This window comes from Chionomys nivalis, chromosome 7 (assembly GCF_950005125.1).
Source record: "Chionomys nivalis chromosome 7, mChiNiv1.1, whole genome shotgun sequence".
NCBI lineage: Eukaryota > Metazoa > Chordata > Mammalia > Rodentia > Cricetidae > Chionomys > Chionomys nivalis.
Window position 1 is genome coordinate 83,182,246 of NC_080092.1, and position 18,570 is coordinate 83,200,815.

At 50.5% G+C, this 18,570-nt stretch overlaps 1 protein-coding gene across 2 annotated transcripts in view; it reads right to left on the reverse strand.

The window, feature by feature from the left end:
* Map3k14 (mitogen-activated protein kinase kinase kinase 14) overlaps nt 1-18,570 on the reverse strand; it is a 47,423-nt gene that overhangs the window by 8,126 nt on the left and 20,727 nt on the right. For both annotated transcript variants that reach the window (XM_057776697.1, XM_057776696.1), the window contains exons 2-9: nt 15,450-15,724; nt 14,361-14,430; nt 12,661-12,871; nt 11,964-12,581; nt 10,788-10,925; nt 3,058-3,187; nt 2,745-2,876; nt 2,173-2,277 (exon numbers count right to left, since the gene is read on the reverse strand). In XM_057776697.1, coding sequence (XP_057632680.1) covers nt 2,173-2,277; nt 2,745-2,876; nt 3,058-3,187; nt 10,788-10,925; nt 11,964-12,581; nt 12,661-12,871; nt 14,361-14,430; nt 15,450-15,705 — 1,660 coding nt within the window. In that variant the 5' untranslated portion in view covers nt 15,706-15,724. The remainder of the gene's footprint in view (nt 1-2,172; nt 2,278-2,744; nt 2,877-3,057; nt 3,188-10,787; nt 10,926-11,963; nt 12,582-12,660; nt 12,872-14,360; nt 14,431-15,449; nt 15,725-18,570) is intronic.

The following is an 18,570-nucleotide window of genomic DNA, read 5'->3' on the forward strand; positions in this document are numbered from 1 at the left end:
TTTTTCGAGACAGGGTTTCTCTGTAGCTTTGGTGCCCATCCCGGAACTAGCTCTTGTAGACCAGGCTGGCCTCGAACTCCCAGAGATCCGCCTGCCTCTGCCTCCCGAGTGCTGGGATTAAAGGCGTGCGCCACCACCGCCCGGCCCAATTTTCTTTTTTTTTTTTTTTTGAGACAAGGTTTCTCTGTAACTTTGGAGCCTGTCCTGGAGCTAGCTCTTGTACACCAGGCTGACCTCGAACTCACAGAGATCCACCTGCCTCTGCATCCTGAGTTCTGGGATTAAAGGCGTGCACCACCACCGCCCAGCTCCTTCCAATTTTTGAGATTGAATCCAGGGCCTTATGCATGCCTGGCAAGCATTTTACCACTGAGCAATAGCCTGCCTTCTTTTCACTATTTTGTGATGGGATCTCACTAAGTTGCTAAAACTGGATTTGAACTTGCAATTTTCCTGTTTCAGCCTCCCAAGTAGCTGGGATTACAGGCTTGACTAACATTGTTATTATTATTATTATTTTAGATAGGATCTCATTATGTAGTCATGGAACTCATTTTGTAGAGCAGGCTGACTCTGAACTTCAAGCTCCGCCTGCCTCTGCCTCCTGAGTTCTAGGGTTAAAGGCGTGCACCACCACCGCTTGGCCTAACAGTGTTTATATACTGGTGCTTTAAAGTCGACATTTTTGCTCAATATTCTTAAAAAATAACAGGAGAAGCCGGGCGGTGGTGGCACACGCCTTTAATCCCAGCACTCGGGAGGCAGAGGCAGGCGGATCTCTGTGAGTTCGAGGCCAGCCTGGTCTAGAAGAGCTAGTTCCAGGACAGGAACCAAAAGCTATGGAGAAACCCTGTCTTGAAACCCGCCCCCCCCCCAAAAAAAAACAGGAGAAAGGATATTATTTTTGCAATGAATTATCGAAAGAACTGCTAATGTCATTTTAAGAGAGATGTTTAGTTTAGACCAATAGAATCACCCATACAGCTTTTAGCATTGCACTGCCTGTGCGGGACACAGGCTTTGAGTGTCCTTATCCAAAACAAGAGGGCAGAAGCATTCTGGTTTTCATTTTTTTTTTTTTAAATCTAACAATGTTTCCAATATACAACGAATGGGTTGGCAGTCTTGGAGATGGGCCCCAAGTCTGTGTACGACAATGCGGTGGGCTGTAGGCCTCCTCCACACTGCCAGTGTGCCCGAGTCTAACAGACACCCCAGAAGCTGCAGCTTCAGAGTAGTTTTGGAGAGGGATGCTCAGACTTCTAATAGCTTATTTTCCCTTTGGCCAAAAGAGAACCATTTGGGGGCTAGAGAGACGGCTCTGCAAGGAGCTCTGGTTGCTCTTCCAGAGGACCAAGTTCTGTTTCCAGCACCCACATCAGGAGGCTCACAGTGCCTAGAATTCCAGCTGCAGGGGAGCAGATGCCCTCTTCTGGCCTTCAAGGACACCTGCATACATTTGCATACACACATTAAAAAACCAAAAAAAGTAGAATTTTTTTTTAAATGAACCTTACTTATATTCAATACTTTTTAGTGGAGAAAACAGGTTACAGAATTGAATTAAAATGGTTTTAAGAAGGCATAAAAAATGTATGGAACTGTGTAAATTATGGTTTTCTCTTTGGGGAAGAGGAATAGGTAGGAATGCTTCCTTTTTTCTGTTATAGTGAGTATTTTCCAATGGGCAGGGATTGTTTTTACAGTGAGGGAACAGGGTGTGAGACACCGAACTGTTCACAATATTTGGAACTAGCCAAGACATGGGACCAGCCTACATACCTGTCAACAGATGGATGGACAAGCATGTGGTGATATGCACAGTGGAGTTTTACAGAGCCAGAAGGAAGAAATCATATCGCTGACAGACACATGCAGACTACATGAGTTCTAGGCCAGCCAGGACCACAAAGCCTGGACCTTCGGCAGGGTCTTTGGCCTTTTGGGCCTTGCTGTGTAAGGTCACACAGTCAAGAACATCTGATGTCTATTACTGTATTTATGCACCACCAGAACCCTGCAATAACTGAGGGTGGTTGTGGGGTGAATTCTATGTAGGGCCATAATGTGGTCACAACGTTTATTCCCACAGGGAAAGCACAGGGGTATAAGACTAATATTGAGTGATGGCCACTGGCTATCGAGATCATGAGGTAGGGAACGGGGCCTTACCCGTGAGCAAGGACTTTCCGAGGCCGTCAGGTTGTAAGCACAAAGCATGGCCAAAGTCGCAGAGGGCAGCTCGGCTCCCGTCACTGGACAGGAGCACATTGTCAGCTGCAGGCAGCACCCAGGGAAAGGGAGAAGGGGACAGGTGAGTCACTGCAGGCTCCAGGCCCCAGCCCGCCCTAGCCTTGCTTGACCTGGCCTCTTGTCAGGCAGCTGTCTGGCCAGACCTCCATGGCAGCTGCTGCTTCCCATTAGTCTAGTTAGTCACGGAAAGCAGGGGGTGGGGTGGGGCTGCCATGGATGGGCCTACTGCAACAGGCACCACCACTCTCCCAGGGAGTGGTCTCTTTGGCACCTTGCCCTCCCCCCGAGGTTATCAGGAGGCAGAAATTTAGTCTTCCGTTTTCTGTGAACCATGGAGACGACAGTGCCAGACTGAGGGCCGGAGGACGTCATTCCCTCCCCACTACGCACAGCCCTGCTGGCTGACTCAGGCCCATAGCTTGGAGGAAGTCAGGCAGAAAGACCTGAGGAAGAGCCTGTCGGGACCAGGACCTTGGTGACTAAGGCCTTACCTTTGACATCGCCATGCAGGATCCTTCGTATATGGAGGTACTCCAGCCCTTCCAGGGCCTGGCCCAAGTAGTAGAGCGCTCGGTCTTCGGGCAGACAGCCCTTCTGTTTTATGAGCTGGCCTAGTGAACCACCTAGGAAATGAACAGCCAGTCTTCATGTGGGGCTTTCCCAGGCTTCCGTGCAAGCCAAGGGCAAGAGCGAAGGGGGCTAGGAGGTACGTGCGGACTGACTAGAGACTAAGGGCAAAGTTGGGGTTAATTCTTGGTCTTAAATTTTGAGAGAAAAAAAAAAAAACAGGACCGGTCTGCTTACCTTCTAGCAGCTCCATGAAGATGTTGACCCAAGGGCCGTCTCTCACAGCTCCATAGAGAGGTACAATTCTGGGTGAAGTCAGGCCAGCACAGGCCATCAGCTCCTCTGCCCGGAACACCTCAAGTCGAACCTGAAAGAACCCAGAGGACTTGGAGTCAGGGTGAGGGGGGGCAGGCTGGGGTCTACATCCTGCTGGTACTGCTCCCGGAATTGACGTCCAGGCCAAGCAGGACCACGGAGGCCTGCCAGGTCCTCAGGGTCTAAGCTGTGTGCCATGTATAACCCCCTGGTGTGAGACTCCAGTTCCACAGTGCCTACTATCAAAAAGAGTCACACTTCTTCCAGGTTCCTGGAATGCTGTTCACCCTCAATCTGACAAACACATTCTTTCCCCCGAGCTCAATGGTCTGGAAAATCTCTAGGCCATGAGGTTAATCCTCACTCCCCACCCTCTGGCCCTGACAGGGCCTCATTATGTATCCTAGGTCGGCTTGAACTTGCAATCCTGCCTCAGTAGACCTAGTACTAGGATAATAAGGAAATGGCACCATGCTCGATTCTGTGAGGAGCTGCTGGATCAGTGGTTCTCAAGCTGTGGGTCGCGACCCCTTGGGGCCGAGTGACCCTTTCACAGGGGTCTCCTAAGACCATTTGCATATCAGATATTTACATTACGATTCATAACAGTAGCAAAATTACAGTTATGAAGCAGCAATGAAAATGATTTTACGATTGGGGGTCAGCAGAACATGAAGAACTGTATGTATTAAAGGCTTGCAGCATTAGGAAGGTTGAGAACCACCACACTGGATCCTTGGCATCCCTTGTAGTAATTTTGTTTTTTAAAAAATTGTAACTTTATGTGTGTGTGCTCGTGTGCACGTATCTGTTCCACATGCATATAGGAACCTAAGGAGAGCAGAAGAGGACGCCAGGTCCCCTGGAACTGGGGTTACAGGAGGTTGTGAGTTGCCTTGTGGGTGCTGGGAACCACGCTCAGATCGTCTGGAAGAGCAGACAGTGCTCCTAACTGCTGAGCCACCTCTCCGGTCCCCCTTGTAGCAATTTTATTATAACTACCTGCTTTTCTTTTCCCCGTGTGTGTACGGTGTATGTATTGTGAGGCCTGACACTGGTGTCTACCTCCGTTGTCTTCTACTTTATTGAGGTAAAATCTCTGCTGCACCTAGAGCGCGCTAATTCTGCCTAGTGTCTAGGGAACTCCTATCTCTGCCTCCGAGTTCTGGGATTACAGGTGGTCACCATGCTTGCCTGGCTTTTATGTGGGTTCTGAGGATCTGAACTCCAGTCCTCATGATGTACGTCAGCCACTGAACTATCTCCCTAGCCCCAGTGGTTTCCCGAAGGACTAAACTATCCAAGTAGACAGGCCTGTACCTATATTACCGTTTATTCTGTAGCGATTTCCCTAGCGTCTGAGTACACAGAAGGCTTCTGGGGAAGGGGTGGCCAGCGCCCCTCCTACTGCGATGTGGAAGTCTGCAGTCACCCACTCCTATCTGTGGGGACCGACAGTTTGGCATGGCAGGAAGCATTAGGCCATGGATACAGTCTCTGTGCTTAGATTCTGTTTAGGCCATTCATAAAAAGGTGGGGACACGCTGTCTGCTCCAGGGTAGTGTGAGGATTCAGAGAGATGGGGGTTGCCCACTCTGATCGTCCATGCTTGGTGACAAGGACACTCGGGCAGAGCTGGCTTCCCACTTCCTTTGGCCAACTCAAAGAGCTGACAAAATCCTATCCTGAACGTGCTGGCTGCTGTAGGGCCTCTGCAACGGCACCGCCAGGGGGCAACAGCAGTGACAGACTAGTCCGGCCCAGCTTATGTTTCCAGACTTGCTGACAGGGCAAGCAGGAGCTCTGCCCATGTGGGGTTTTTTGGACTTCTGCCTATCAATGGAAAATGCCTCTCTTCTGCTTACTTAAAGTATGGTATCATTCAGCCCACATGAACTTTGACTTTTGATCCGTGTTTCCTCTAACACACTGATGAACTTGACTGAAACCGATTCACCTATGATTTCCAATTGCAATGTCCCTCCGCTAATCACTCCTAAAATGTGAAGTGAAGCTTCCTAGGGCTCCCCAGAGAGCCTCGAAAGGTACCTCAGGATTCTGCATCGGAGAAAATGGGAATGTCCAGTGCCTGTGGGGCTCCTTGTTTGAGATGGCTCAAGTCCCACACTGACCACTGTTAAATCCTCACAAAGCGAGGCCTTTGGCGCTTGTGACATAAAGAACTTTAGGGGACGATGGAAGGCAGGAAAGGTGGGACTGTCCAGTCTGATTCTGATGTCTGAGAAACTGTAGAGTGCTCAGGAAGGCCCATTCACTGCACCAACGGTAACTCGGAGGGAGGTTCACAAGTTTGAGGCCAGTCTCACCTATGTAGTTAAGGTTTAGGTCAACTTGGGTACTGAGTCTCGACACCCCCCCCCCCGAAAAAAAATGCCACATTTTTTTCCAACTTATATAACTTGTTTTTCAATGGATCATAAGTTTTAGGATATACTTAACCATTTAATGAATGTAAACACACCAAATAAACACCAGAAAGTGGCACATGTCAAATCTCGTGTACCTCCAAGAATAGGACTGAAGAAGAGGCCTGGGTACCATGAAGACATGACTAAGAGGCCCAGGATGTTGAAGCAGGCTGGTGGGCCATCCTAACTCACTCTCTAGAGCAGTGGTTCTCAACCTTCCTAATGCTGTGACTCCCGCTTAGTACAGCTCCTCATGCTGTGCTGACTCCCAACCACAGAATTATTTTCATTGCTACCTAATAACTAATTTTGCTACTGTCATGAATTACAATGTAAATATCTGATATGCAGATGGTCTTAGGTGACCCTGTGCAAGGGTCATTCAAGCCCCCAAAGGGCCGCGAACCACAGGTTAACCATTGCTCTAGGGCTGGAGAGATGGCTCCGAGGTTAAGAGCATTGCCTGCTCATCCAGAGGTCCTGAGTTCAATTCCCAGCAACCACATGGTGGCTCACAACCATCTGTAATGGGGTCTGGTGCCCTCTTCTGGCCTTCAGGCATACACACAGACAGAATATATATATATATTTTTTCGAGACAGGGTTTCTCTGTGGTTTTTGGAGCCTGTCCTGGAACTAGCTCTTGTAGACCAGGCTGGTCTTGAACTCACAGAGATCCGCCTGCCTCTGCCTCCCAAGTGCTGGTATTAAAGGCGGGTACCACCACCGCCCAGCCAGACAGAATATTGTATACATAACAAATAAATAAATATTAAAAAAAAAAAGAACCATTGCTCTAGCATCCCAGCAATGCTGAATCATTCCCAATACAGACCAAGGTTGGTGGGATGGGAAATCTCAAAAAAAGAAAAAAAAAGTCATTTTGCAGTCTAGGTGAGAAGCAAGGTAAAAGGGCAGTCATCCCATGAAGTCCAGCGGGGAAGGCCCCTTGCCCTCATGGCCAGAAACCACGGAAACCAGCTCTTGACTCTTCAGCGTCCTCCCGCTCAAAGACAGTGCTGGGCTGTGCTGGGCTCTGAGTCGGAACTAACGTTTAAAGTTCACTAACCTACGCCAGGCACTGCTCAGCACTGTTTTTATACCATAGTCCACAGAGGGGTAGATGGTCACTCCCATTTCACTGATGGGGATCTGACGTCAGCACAAAGAGCTCACTGAGAACAGAGTGCCACAACCAAGACTGTGGTTGGGGAGGCCTGGCCCTAGGGCTGCCAGCTGCTGTATCGCTGGAAGAATTTTCCGGGCTCAGCCTTGACACCTGGCCATATTTACATATATTCGGAAGCAGCATCTCCAGGGAGGCCTGCAGACAGCACTGATGTACTGCCAAGTGCAAACGTCCTTCCCTCCACTTCATTCCCCGGGCAACTGTGCCTGGTGGCTTTTTCCTCCTTGAAACTCATTTTCTTTAGCAAACTAAATCTATTTTTCTGTCAATAAAAAGGGGGTGCAAGGAACTCTACAGTTCTGAAGATCTCAGGAATATAAACTATGGGAAAGTTTCTATAAACTACAGGATGGGACAAAGATGCCTAAGAACTCTTCCGGACAGTCCCCTTCGATTGCCGCTCCTAGACAAGGGCTCACAGCTGACGCTGCTTCAACAGTATACTACGTAAAAGCCTGGGTTTGCTACAAACTCCAGCTTTGGCCAGGAAGATGGCTTAGCAGGTGACAGTGCCAGCAGAGCGAGCCTGAGGATCTGGATCTGATCTCTGAAGCCACACAGAAAGCCAGGCGGCGTTGCACACCTGTGATCCCAGCATTTGCAGTGTGAAGGAAGCTGGGGAGGCTAGGAACAGAGCTCACTGGAATGCACTTGGCTAGCAAGTGTGAGACCCTGATTCAATACTGACAACACACTCACCACAGCACACACCCATACCACACACATACATACACATACCACACACTACATACACACACAATATACACACCACATACACACACCACATATAAATACACATACCACAATACATACATCCCCCTACACCACATATACACAATATACACACCACATACACACACATATATACACACCAATACCACACACATACACACACCCTACATACAGTGCATGCTGCCTTTAACTGAAAGGAGAGCACTGACTTCCCCCCCCCACACACACGCTGGGGCACACTCACAAATAAAGCTTCAAAACACCAGTTCCTTTGGATCCACAGCTCTGTCCCCAGTCTCTGCACAGCATCTGGCACAGAGCAGGTGCTCCACGACAGCTGGTTTGACTTGGCCAGTGCCGCACTATTCTAGTTCAGAGCCAAAGGGAGGCTCCCAGAATCCTGTGTTTGGGCCAGATGTCTTAAGACAAACAGTTCCTCACCCTGTTGAGGGCAGATGGCAATTGTCCTCTGAGAATCTGCTGAGCGACACAGTCCCTCTGCCATCAAACTGTGCCCATGCCGCTAATACATTCTGGGTCAAGTCCCAAGGATTTAAGGATCCTGTAAGTCCATCCTCTGGCAGGGAGAACTTATATACTGGTTGCTTAAAAAGCCTGACCGTTCTATGTGAACCAAGGAGAAATCCTGCCTAGGGTGTATTCAGTGGGTGGTGGTGGGCTAACCTCTAGGACTGGATCTCATTTTCATAAAAGAAACAGCCAAATTTCTACATAGAGTATAAAGACAATGACAGATGGCACTTTTGAGGACAGGAGTGGGGAGCAGGGAAATTTGCTTGGCATCACTTCATTTGTGGAGAGGCTGCACTTGTTCTTAGTTAAAGATGAAAGGGGGGCTGGAAAGATGGCTCCGCAGGTAAGGTGCTTGCTTCCTGCTAACCCCAAGTTCAGTCTACACGGTGGAAGGAGAGAACTGACTATTCCAGGTTGTTCTCTGACCTCCACATCTACCTCATGTCATGCGTGCCCTCGAACATACACAGAAATAGGTCATAAAAATGATTAATTAAGCCGGGCAGTGGTGGCGCACGCCTTTAATCCCAGCACTTGGGAGGCAGAGGCAGGCGGATCTCTGTGAGTTCGAGACCAGCCTGGTCTACAGAGCTAGTTCCAGGACAGGCTCCAAAACCACAGAGAAACCCTGTCTCGAAAAACCAAAAAAAAAAAAAAAAAAAAAAAAAAGATTAATTAAAAAAACCATAAAAGATTAAAAACAAAACAAAATTTCACATTAAGGGCTAGACCTGTGGCCAATAAGCATATGACCCAAGCTCATGGATGTTCTAGAAGGAAGACCAAGGGGTTGCTGGTATTATGTAACCTCTCATGTCCAGGATCCTTCCCAGGAGCACTAAAGGGACATGGGCCTGACCTCAGATTCCCAGACCATGTCTCCTGTCCCTACTCACCAAGCCTTTGCCAGGGAACTCTGGGAACTTTTTGTGTATGTAGTATCGGAATTTGAACTCAGGGCCTCATACTTGCTAGGCAAATGCCCCAAGATGATCTATATTTCCCGGCTCAGGGGACTTAGCCCTCATGTGCTCTTAGAACTGAACACTGTACAGGACAAACTGCAAGCCGTAAGCCTCTCCTCCGATAGAAAGGATGGGCTGTTTGCTCCACTGCGAGCTGGACGAAGGAGGTAGGAGCTCTGACTGTGGACAGATAGAACCCTGGGAAGTCCAGGCCTTCTGCCTGGAGCTTTGACAACTGCCCTGGACACAGGACAAGAGGAATGTATTAAGACTGTTTACCTTGTTGCCTGGGACTGAGGACCTCAGCAGAGGGACAGCTGAGAAGCTGGTGACTAAGCTCCCAGGGCTGGGCATCCATCTCTAGGACACTTCCCACTCTCCTCCACCTCCCCCTGCCCCTCGGAAAGGACAACTGAGCCTTCTCTGGTAGACTGGGGAGGGGACCTGTGGCTAAAGAGGTTAGGCCTGTGGTCCTGGCATCCAAGTGTAAGATGACCCACGCTGGCAAGACTTCAGTGTGTGCTTGTGTTGAGGGTGAGGATGGTACTCGACCACTTCATGTCTGTATGAACTCTGAGGTAAAACGAACAGATTCTTCTTCCACCACTCTAACGTTCAGGTTTGACACCAGCCACAGCCTGGCTCAAGTATAAACCCAGGAAGTTAGGTTTATTCACATCCCAGCTGGAGACATCCCCAAAGCTAAGGGCAGCCTTGACGGAAGTGGCAGGGCTCATTCTGCATGATACCTAAAATATGCTGGGTCTTGGTGGTTTGATTTCTTGGTCTTTTTCCTTTTGGGGATCAGCGTGTCTGATATAAAGCCAGTTATTTCGCCTGGTCAACTCCCCACAGAACAACAAAATCCCTCAACTAATATTTCCCAAAATGATCCACATAAATTCAGGTTCTTAGTCTTTTTGGTTAGGGACAGGCAGACTTCCAATAGAGCAGGGACCTTCAAAGCAGGGGTTGAGGCCAGACACTGAGGGAGCAGAGATGACACTACTGAGATCTGAGGATCCGCAGCTGGGACAATGCGACATGGCAGGGGAAGCCTAGCTCCAGGGCTCCTGGGCAAGCCACACGGGAGGTGTCTCGAGCTTTCTGCTGCTCATCAAGTCCTTAGGACAGGATTCTCCTTTCCTTCCTCTCTCCAAAGCTACAGTCTGTGACCCATTTTGATTTGGACCCTGATTTTGTCACCAGCCCAGTGCATTTCCACATGCTGGCCTGCCAGTCCCTTAGGACTTGGCCATGGGAGGCAGGTGTAATGTCCAGTGTCTAGCCTCCTCGCAGGAGACACCTGGCAGGTGGAGGTCACCACTCTCACCACCTGTGCCAGGCCCCACTATGTGGCATGAGGGTTTTGTTCAGCACACACTGTCTGTGACTTGGAGAATCTTCCAGGTCTGGACTTGCCCCTACAGGCCCTGGCGTCTTCAGCGGCCAGGGCTGTATCCAGACCCAAGCTGCGTGCTCCTCTACTGCCTCTCACAGATATGCATACCTCGGGCAGCGAGCAGGCCAGGTCATGTGACAGACTGTTCCCTTCCAACTCCAGCTGACCCAACCATCAAGGCAGAGCACTGGACACCCCACGACTGTTGTTGACAATATTGCTGAGACCAAATGCGGCAGCCCTCGTGTGGTTTCCCTTCCAACTCTCTGATGTTCTACCAATTATGTATGTTTTAGAAAAATTTTAGGCAGGGTCTCATACCATAGTCCAGGCTGGCCTAGAATTCATGGCTATCCTCTTGCCTCAGCCTCCCAAGTGCTGGAAGTTTGGGTGTGGCATACCTTCTTGACAGCACACTGGAAGCCGGTCTGCTTGTCCTTCATTCTGTGAACCTCACCGAAGGAGCCTCTGCCCAAACGAGGCTGGTGTGTCACCCAGTGGACCTCTTCTCGGTACTCATAATCCACTGGTTTGAGTTTCTAGGGTTGAAAAGGAGGGAGTCAGTTCCAATGGCCAGGACAGTGAGGAAGGCTCTCCAGCTAGCAGTCCTTACTAGAGTTACGGGTGCTGAACAGTCACACCCAGACATACTACCAGCTCTCAGGTGGGGTTGTATGGAAGACAGACCAAAGGGGTTGAGAGGAATAAGAAGGCAAAGGTGACCTTCACAGACTGCCCAGGGGTGGGGGGTGGGGGGTGGGAGTGGGGGCGATGAGCCCTGGAATGAAAAGCTGAATTGCCTTGATAATGGAACAATGTAACTCGGTAACTAGAAGGGGGAAGAGAACCGAGCTAAGGACAATGTTAAAAGTGACTAGAATAAACCCAGCAATAGAACAAGATGCTTCAAGTTGCAAAGTTACTAGACAGAGAACTAAAGGAAAAGGGAGGGAAGGGGGAGAGGGCGGGCGGCATCCTTCTGTTCGCCAGGATGTTTTCATCAAACGCACACAATTCAGCCACAGGGAAACTACCCAGAAGGACTGAAGAGAGACATCTGGAAAGGCTGTGGGAAGCAAGGCTGCGGGTGGACGGCTTTAGGACGGCCTGCATATGGTAAAGCTGAGATCACTCTGTGGCATTTGGTTGGGTGGAACCTTTAAGAGGTGTGGCCTAATGGGAAGAAGTTAGGCCATTGGGGTACACCCTTCAAATGTCGGGATCACACCCTTCATCTTCTCGGCTTCTTGGTTGTGTGATGTCAGTAAGTCAGCTCCATCATGTGCTCAGTCATAATGTACTGAGCCCAAAACCTCTGAAACTCTCAGCCCAAATGAACCTTTGAAGTTGACTGTTTTAGCATTTTGTCATGGTAACAGAATCCCGATTCAATCCCCAGTGAGCAAATTGATTTATTACCATGGGCACGAGTGACTCTTGTGTGAAGGAACCCTTCCTCAGGGCCTGCTGGCTTACAGCGACACTTTGTCTCCAAAGCAAGCTCCGCCCCCACCCCTATCGCCAGAAAGGTGGCTGCTATTGGACATATGGGTGCGGGAGTTTAGGGGGTTGGTTACCTCGGTAAGCAGGACACCCTCGTTGTCCTCAGTTTCAGGGCTGAGCCTCTGAGGCTTGGAGCTCCCTGATGACCATGTCTTAGCCAGGCTGGCCAGGCTGTTGGGTTGGCCTGAGCTCACACTGCCTTGTAGTGCATGGACCAGGTACTCCTCCACAGGAACCTTTTCTTGGGCACCTCGAGATGGATAGCTGGACTCCAGGTGTGGTCCGGGCAGGGGCTTCTGGCTGTCTCCATAGGCCAGTTTGCTTAGGTGTGGGCCGGGCAGGGGCTGCTGGCCACTTACACCGGCTAGTTTGTCCAGGAAGAGGGATTCCAGCGGATAGGGTCTCCAGGGCTCCAGAGGGTGAAATGGGAAGGGATGGGGCAGTCTGTTGTAGGGGAAAGGGTGAGTAGAATGGGGTGGGGGGCCTACGGCCTGCGGGTGGTGGAGTTTCCACACATGGTTTAGACATTGCATGGGGCTGATCAGTTTGTGGAGCTCAGGTCGGGGCAGCACCGGTCGCAGGCCTTCACCCTGCTTCTTACAGCACAGGTGCCCGAGGTCTGCTTCCTTCAGAGGCTTGGTGAACTGGGAGACATTTCTGGCATAGAGGGTGCCTAGTGGAGACTCATCTTCCTGCAGAAAAAATACAGGGGTCACAAGTCCCAGTCCAAACACCCAAAGCAGGGACCAGGACAATGGTGGAGGGTCTCACCTGTACAGGGACGGTGCAGCTCTCTTGCTCAGGAGTTCGGGGCAGGGGCTTGGCTAAGGCCACTCCTGCCTGGACCTGTGACTTCGACCTCCTCTTCTTACGTTTTTTCCGGGCTTTGCTGTGACGCTTTCCCTTCCGGCACACACGGGCCATTTTGCCTTCAGTTGCGTGGGCCACATTGTTGGGGATTTGGTCAAGGCTCTCAGACTGACTGTCAGAAAGGGGGCAGATCCACATTTTGAGTGCAGGAAAGCAAGAAGAGGAACAGTTGGACTGTCTGTGGAGTCAGAGAGACTCTGAGTGCAAACCCCAGCTCTATCATTCCAGTCATGCATGCTTAATGACATGACAGGGGACGCATGTGAGGAACGCGAATCCCAGCACAAACTTGGACTGCTGTTTATTACGAGGTGCTATGGGCCTGTGCGGCCACTGTCATGTACGTGGCCCACTACTGACCAAAATGCCATGATGTGGCAGCTCTGTACTTACATAGTGTGGGCACATTCCTAAGCCCCAGAAATACCACGTTTTCTCCCTTAGGAAATGAGCACAGTATTTCCTGCCACATGGGGTGGAGATGGGGTCTAAATGAGAACAGTTTCTAAGCCTTAATGCCTGGCCCCTCAGCAGGCTGCTCTATAGGCTTATTGCTGGGCGCTGGGGTGGACCCTCAGCCCTTCTCCGGGTGCCAGCTCCATGGGTGAACTGACCCAGAGAGGGCCATTCTTGGGGCAGGCACCTTAGCTCTGACAGATCTTAGTGGTTTTGTTTCTGTCATCTCTACCCTTAGCCTTTGGAGATATCTAGCTGCCACGGGACACGAGGAGCTGCCAAATGGACGCCCTTTTAGGCTGGTGGAGCCACTGAGGATCTGCCGGGCTCCTACCCTGTCAGGTGTTAAAGGAACTGGTTTCAGGAGAGGGTTTGGAAGGGGGCTGCTATGAAACAGCGGGGGAGGGGGCACTGGCTACAGCCTCAGCCACAGCCCCTCTGCATCACTTTACCCCCACAATCGGCCCCTGGAGTGACAGGAGCCTGTAAGCCTCTCAGGCAGCCAAAAGAAGAGGATTCAGCAAAAACCTTATTCTTTGGGCCAAAAGGTGTCTGAGGCAACATAAAGAAATGCCTAAGCCCTAAGGAGAACAGCAGCTTCCCACCCTGACCCCTTTCGATCATTAGCGGTTTCCAAACGCCAATGCTCTAATTCCTGGTGGAAAGAAGGGCCTATGTCTGGGGCCGACTGTGATCAAATCTCATCTTTGGAGAATGGGGAGCCTGGAGACAGACGAACCTGGCCTAGCTCTCATCCAGGGCCAGGGCCAGGGCCGGGGAGAGGGCCAGGGCCAGATAAGACCTATAGAATGGCAAGTATGTTCCCTCTGGCCCGTGCTCATGGCTAGTCACCACTGGAAGTTGCTGTTCCCGGCATCCTCCCTGCTGATGGGAAAGCAGGGGTATATCAAGGACTTGGAGGAGAACAAAAATAAAATGTCAAGTTGACGGGAGCCAGAGGCAGCTTCTGCCAGGCTGACTTGGCTGAGAGCAGTTGGGCCAGGAAAGCTGGGCCGCTGCCAGGAGCAGAGCCCAGGTGCTGAAGCCGGGAGCCAGAGGCCTGGTGAGAGTGGCCTGGGCAGGCAGCTGGCAGGTGGCCTGGTGTCAGACCCCTCCCTCCCAGCTGCGGCAGCTTGCTGTCTCACCTGTACCGCTGTGACCCTGCGATGAAAATGCGCTCCGAAAAGGTGGGGCTGAACTCCTGGCTGTTCTCACCTTTAAGTCAAGGAAAAGGGGGCAGATTAGCAGGGAGAAGAGAACGAAGACAAGTTAGCAGTTGGGGCGAGCCTTCTAGATAGGCCCTAGTGGCTCACCTCCCGGCCACCACCCTATCTCTCACTGGGGGGTCACCGTCCCCAGCTGACCAGTCAAGAGGGGATTGTCTGTAAAATGGGATCATAGGGAGCCTGCTGGCCTCACTAACAGTGAAGCTTCCTAGAATATTCTACACACCACAGCTGATAAACAAGCTGGTAAGTATTTATGTTCACACGTGTTTATGTGTACACTCATTTCATGTCCATTTTCTCATTTCTTCTCAAAAGTCAAGTGGAGGGCTTGGGGAGGTGAAGCAGAGGGTGGATACATGGAGAGGAATGCCACCACATATGGGCTATCTCGCTCTCCAGGTTCTAGCCCAGGATACCTGCTGGACTGGAAGGTGGTGCTGAGGACAGCGGAGGACTCTGGAGTTTCCCAGCCCTCCCAGGAGTTCTTGATTCCAACAGGAGTAGAAGTGGAAGGGGTCAGACTTTGGCCTCAGCTGCTGAGGCTGGCTGCCCAGAGACTGGCCCAGCAGGCTCAAGAGCAGGGTGCTGATTTGGGGGCAGAGGGTGGGGGTGGGTGGAGCCATCTCTGGTTGAAGGCAGTGATGTAGGCTAGAGGGGTTTCCTAGGAGTCTTGGCCTTTCCTGTCTGGGCTCCTCCAGATGCCAGCGCAAAGGGCTAAGGGCCAGCTTGATGCGTCTGCAGAGTCCTTAAGCATTTCTGTCCCTTGGCTGCATCCCTGTTCGGGTCACAAGGGCACAGACTCTATTTGCTAAGTCCCCATGATCTACCCTTCCCTCTTACAGAGCCTACTTAGATACCCTGGGCTAGACCTCCAAATGTGTCTGGAGACACCACAGAGTGGCCGTTCTGACCTCGCTCTTCCGTGGGGACCTCTCATGCCGGCCACCCATCTGCAAGCCCATTCATTCATGTGCCACTGTGCTCAGAGCAGCCCCGGATCCTTACATTCAGCCTGGGCGATGATGGAGATGGCGGGTGGGCCACCCTCGGAACCTTCCTTGGCTGTGCCTTTGGTAATCACGTCGTTCAGGATCTCCCACTTCCCACAGAACACGGGACTCTTCTCTACAGCCTCAAGCTTGTAGACACAGCTCGGCTTCTTCCCCAGCGACTGTGTCTTCTCCTTGGCTTTGGCGAGTTCCTTCTGTTGCCCAACTGCTGAGCCAGGAGTGCCTGGGCAGGCCGCTTCCATCACTGCCATCTCCCAGGCTTGTGCTCACCTACAGGGGCCAAACACAGACCAGGTCACTCCAAATCCCAGACCCCATGTAGAGGTTAGGCACAGATTGGAGGGGAAACACATCTGTGTATGTGTGTGGTGGTGGGGGGCACACTGGAAGGTTCTCGGCTCTTTAGGTCAAGTGTACTCGTTCTCCGAACACCCCGAGAAGTAAGGAATCCAAGCTCACAATATTCACGAGCATTTCATTTTGGGACCCCTGGTCTACTGGCACTGCACTGGGAATGGATTCCTCTGCTGGGCCTTCAGAGGGATGGGGTCATTCTCTTCAGGGAGTAGCCACTGATAAATTGTCCATGGTCCAATAAATAACCCCACACCTATGCTCAGGCAAATGATCCTAGTTAATCTCAGTGCAGCATGCGTGCACACACACACACACACACACATACACACACACACGAGTAGGAGGGGATGTGGGAGGGAGAGAAGACAATGGGGTGGGCTGAACAGATGGCTCAGCAGTTGGAGTACTCACATGGCAGCTCATAAACATATGCAACTACAGTTCCCGGGATCCAGTGCCCTCTTCTGGCCTTCATGGGCACTGCATACATGTGCTACACACACACACACACACACACACACACACACACACACACAAAGGTTTAACATTCAATATTCAAAAATAAGTAATTTTAAATTTTAAATTATTATTACTATTATTGTTATACTTTTTTTTTGAGACAGGGTTTCTCTGTGTAACCCTGTCTGTCCTGGATCTTGCTCTGTAGACCAGGCTGGCCTTGAGCTCACAGAGATCTACCTGCCTCTGCCTCCTGAGTGCTGGGATTAAAGATGTGCACCACCACCACTACCATTGGCCTAAAAATAATTTTTTAAAAAGAGGGTAATTGGGTGAATACTACCAAAATACATTATACACATGTAAAAAATCATCAAAGAGCAAATAAAAACATGTTTTAAAGAAGACTCCACCTTTCCTCTGCATTCAGCCTAAAAATGGGGCTCAACACTTGGCTCCTTCCCAATGTTGCAACTCTTTGTGACTCTCTAGAAGGTCCTGAAAAGTGGCTTCCTCTGCAAACATTCGCAGAAAACTTCTAAGTATTTTTCCCCTAGGTAACGGTAAGAGTAGTATTTATACTAGAAACCTTAATACTAACCGGCATCTGGGCACACAGCATGAAACACTACCACTCTCTGGGTTCCAAGTGGACTACCCTGAGCCTTCTCAAGGAAGCTGAACAGAGGGCAGCCGTGGGCTGCTGTCAACCCGTGCCCACGGCACAGACATCAGAATGATCAAGAGAGAAACAGTGGCTGTCTGAGCTCAACACGGGAATAATTGTTTTTCTTTTTTCCTGAGACCAGTTTCTCTGTGTAGCCCTGGCTGTCAGGGAACTCACTCTGTAGACCAGAATGGCCTTGAACTCAGAGATCTGCCTGCCTCTGCCTCCAACTGGAACTAAAGGCGTGCACCACCGTCATGCCCAGTTAATATTGGAATACTTTTTAAAGGCAGGAATGTTTGTGTGTGATGCTGGGGATTGAGCCCAGGACATTCGACATGTCAGACGTGTGTTCAATCACTGCACTACACCCTCAGTCAAGACAGGACTTAAAAAACAAAATTATGTGTGTGGGTGTTTTGCCTGCATGATGTATGTGTACCACATGTGTGCCTGGTGGCCTGGGGCCAGAAAGGGTGTCTGATACCCTGGAATTGGATTTACAGACAGTTGTGAAGCCACCATGTGGGTGCTGGAATTCAAACCTTGTTCCTCTGGAAGAACAGCAACTGCCCTAAACTACACTAAGCTATCTCTCTGGTCCAGAGACAGAGACTTATTAAAGAGCAGGGTGTGACTTGCTTCAGACAAAGCCTGAGAAGGTACCACACGCGGGCAGGTCTTTAATAATTGTTCTGGGCTGGCAGGTTGATCTTAACGCTGTTACTCACAGATGTGGTCTTCCCGGCTGCAACGCCATTAAAGTGAGCTCATACTTAGTTGCTCTTAGGGCAGCCGTGCAGACCAAATGAAGCCAACTGTCTGAGACCCTTGGCCTTTTGCCCAGTCACACCTGGACGTTAGTGAGATAGTGGGGAGCTGAGGAATACTGGGCCTTGTCGGCCCTACCTGGAGGTGGGCTGGGTTCTGTTTATTTGTTCTTGCATCTCTACCTCTTGAGAGCAGGCTAGCCCTGAACCCAGAACAGCTCCAGCCTCCAGCAGGGATGCCTGGTTCTGGAGGCCAGAATGAATAATCCCACCACTTGGTCACTTTCAGACATTTATGGGGAGTTCTGACCTCCAACTGGGCAAAAACCTCCAGGTAGGCTGGTACTGTAACTTTTCTCCCTACATCCCTCCCCAAATCCCCTGGCCTTCTGAAAACTGACTTAAAGCCTACAATGAAGCCCACCTTTTTTGGCCTTTTTATCAGGGAAAATGCAATTTAAAAATCAACTAGGAAACCCCCCGAATCTAAGAGAAATAGATGTATGCTTAATGGACTCTCAGGGTTGTTTCAATCTCCTTACTTTCTTGTAAAAACCTGAAGCCTACCCAAGTGGATCCCTGTTCAGGAAGTCAACCCTTGTGTGGCAAAGCTGGGTCAGGCTGTGGACCCCAGGCTCCTCAGGCTGGATGTAAGCACCTCGAGTTTCCCAAGTCACAGGCAAACATGAAGGGAAACTCAAGGTCCTCTGTGGTCGCAGGGCTCCTAAGAGTCGGGGGACCTGTACATGGCTGCATCTTAGTACAGAGAACAATAAGACACAAATCAGGATGACTCATGTTGACTGGGACCTGAAGGGCCAAAGGCACATTTGCAAACCTTCTGATAGGATGGTCCCAAGCAT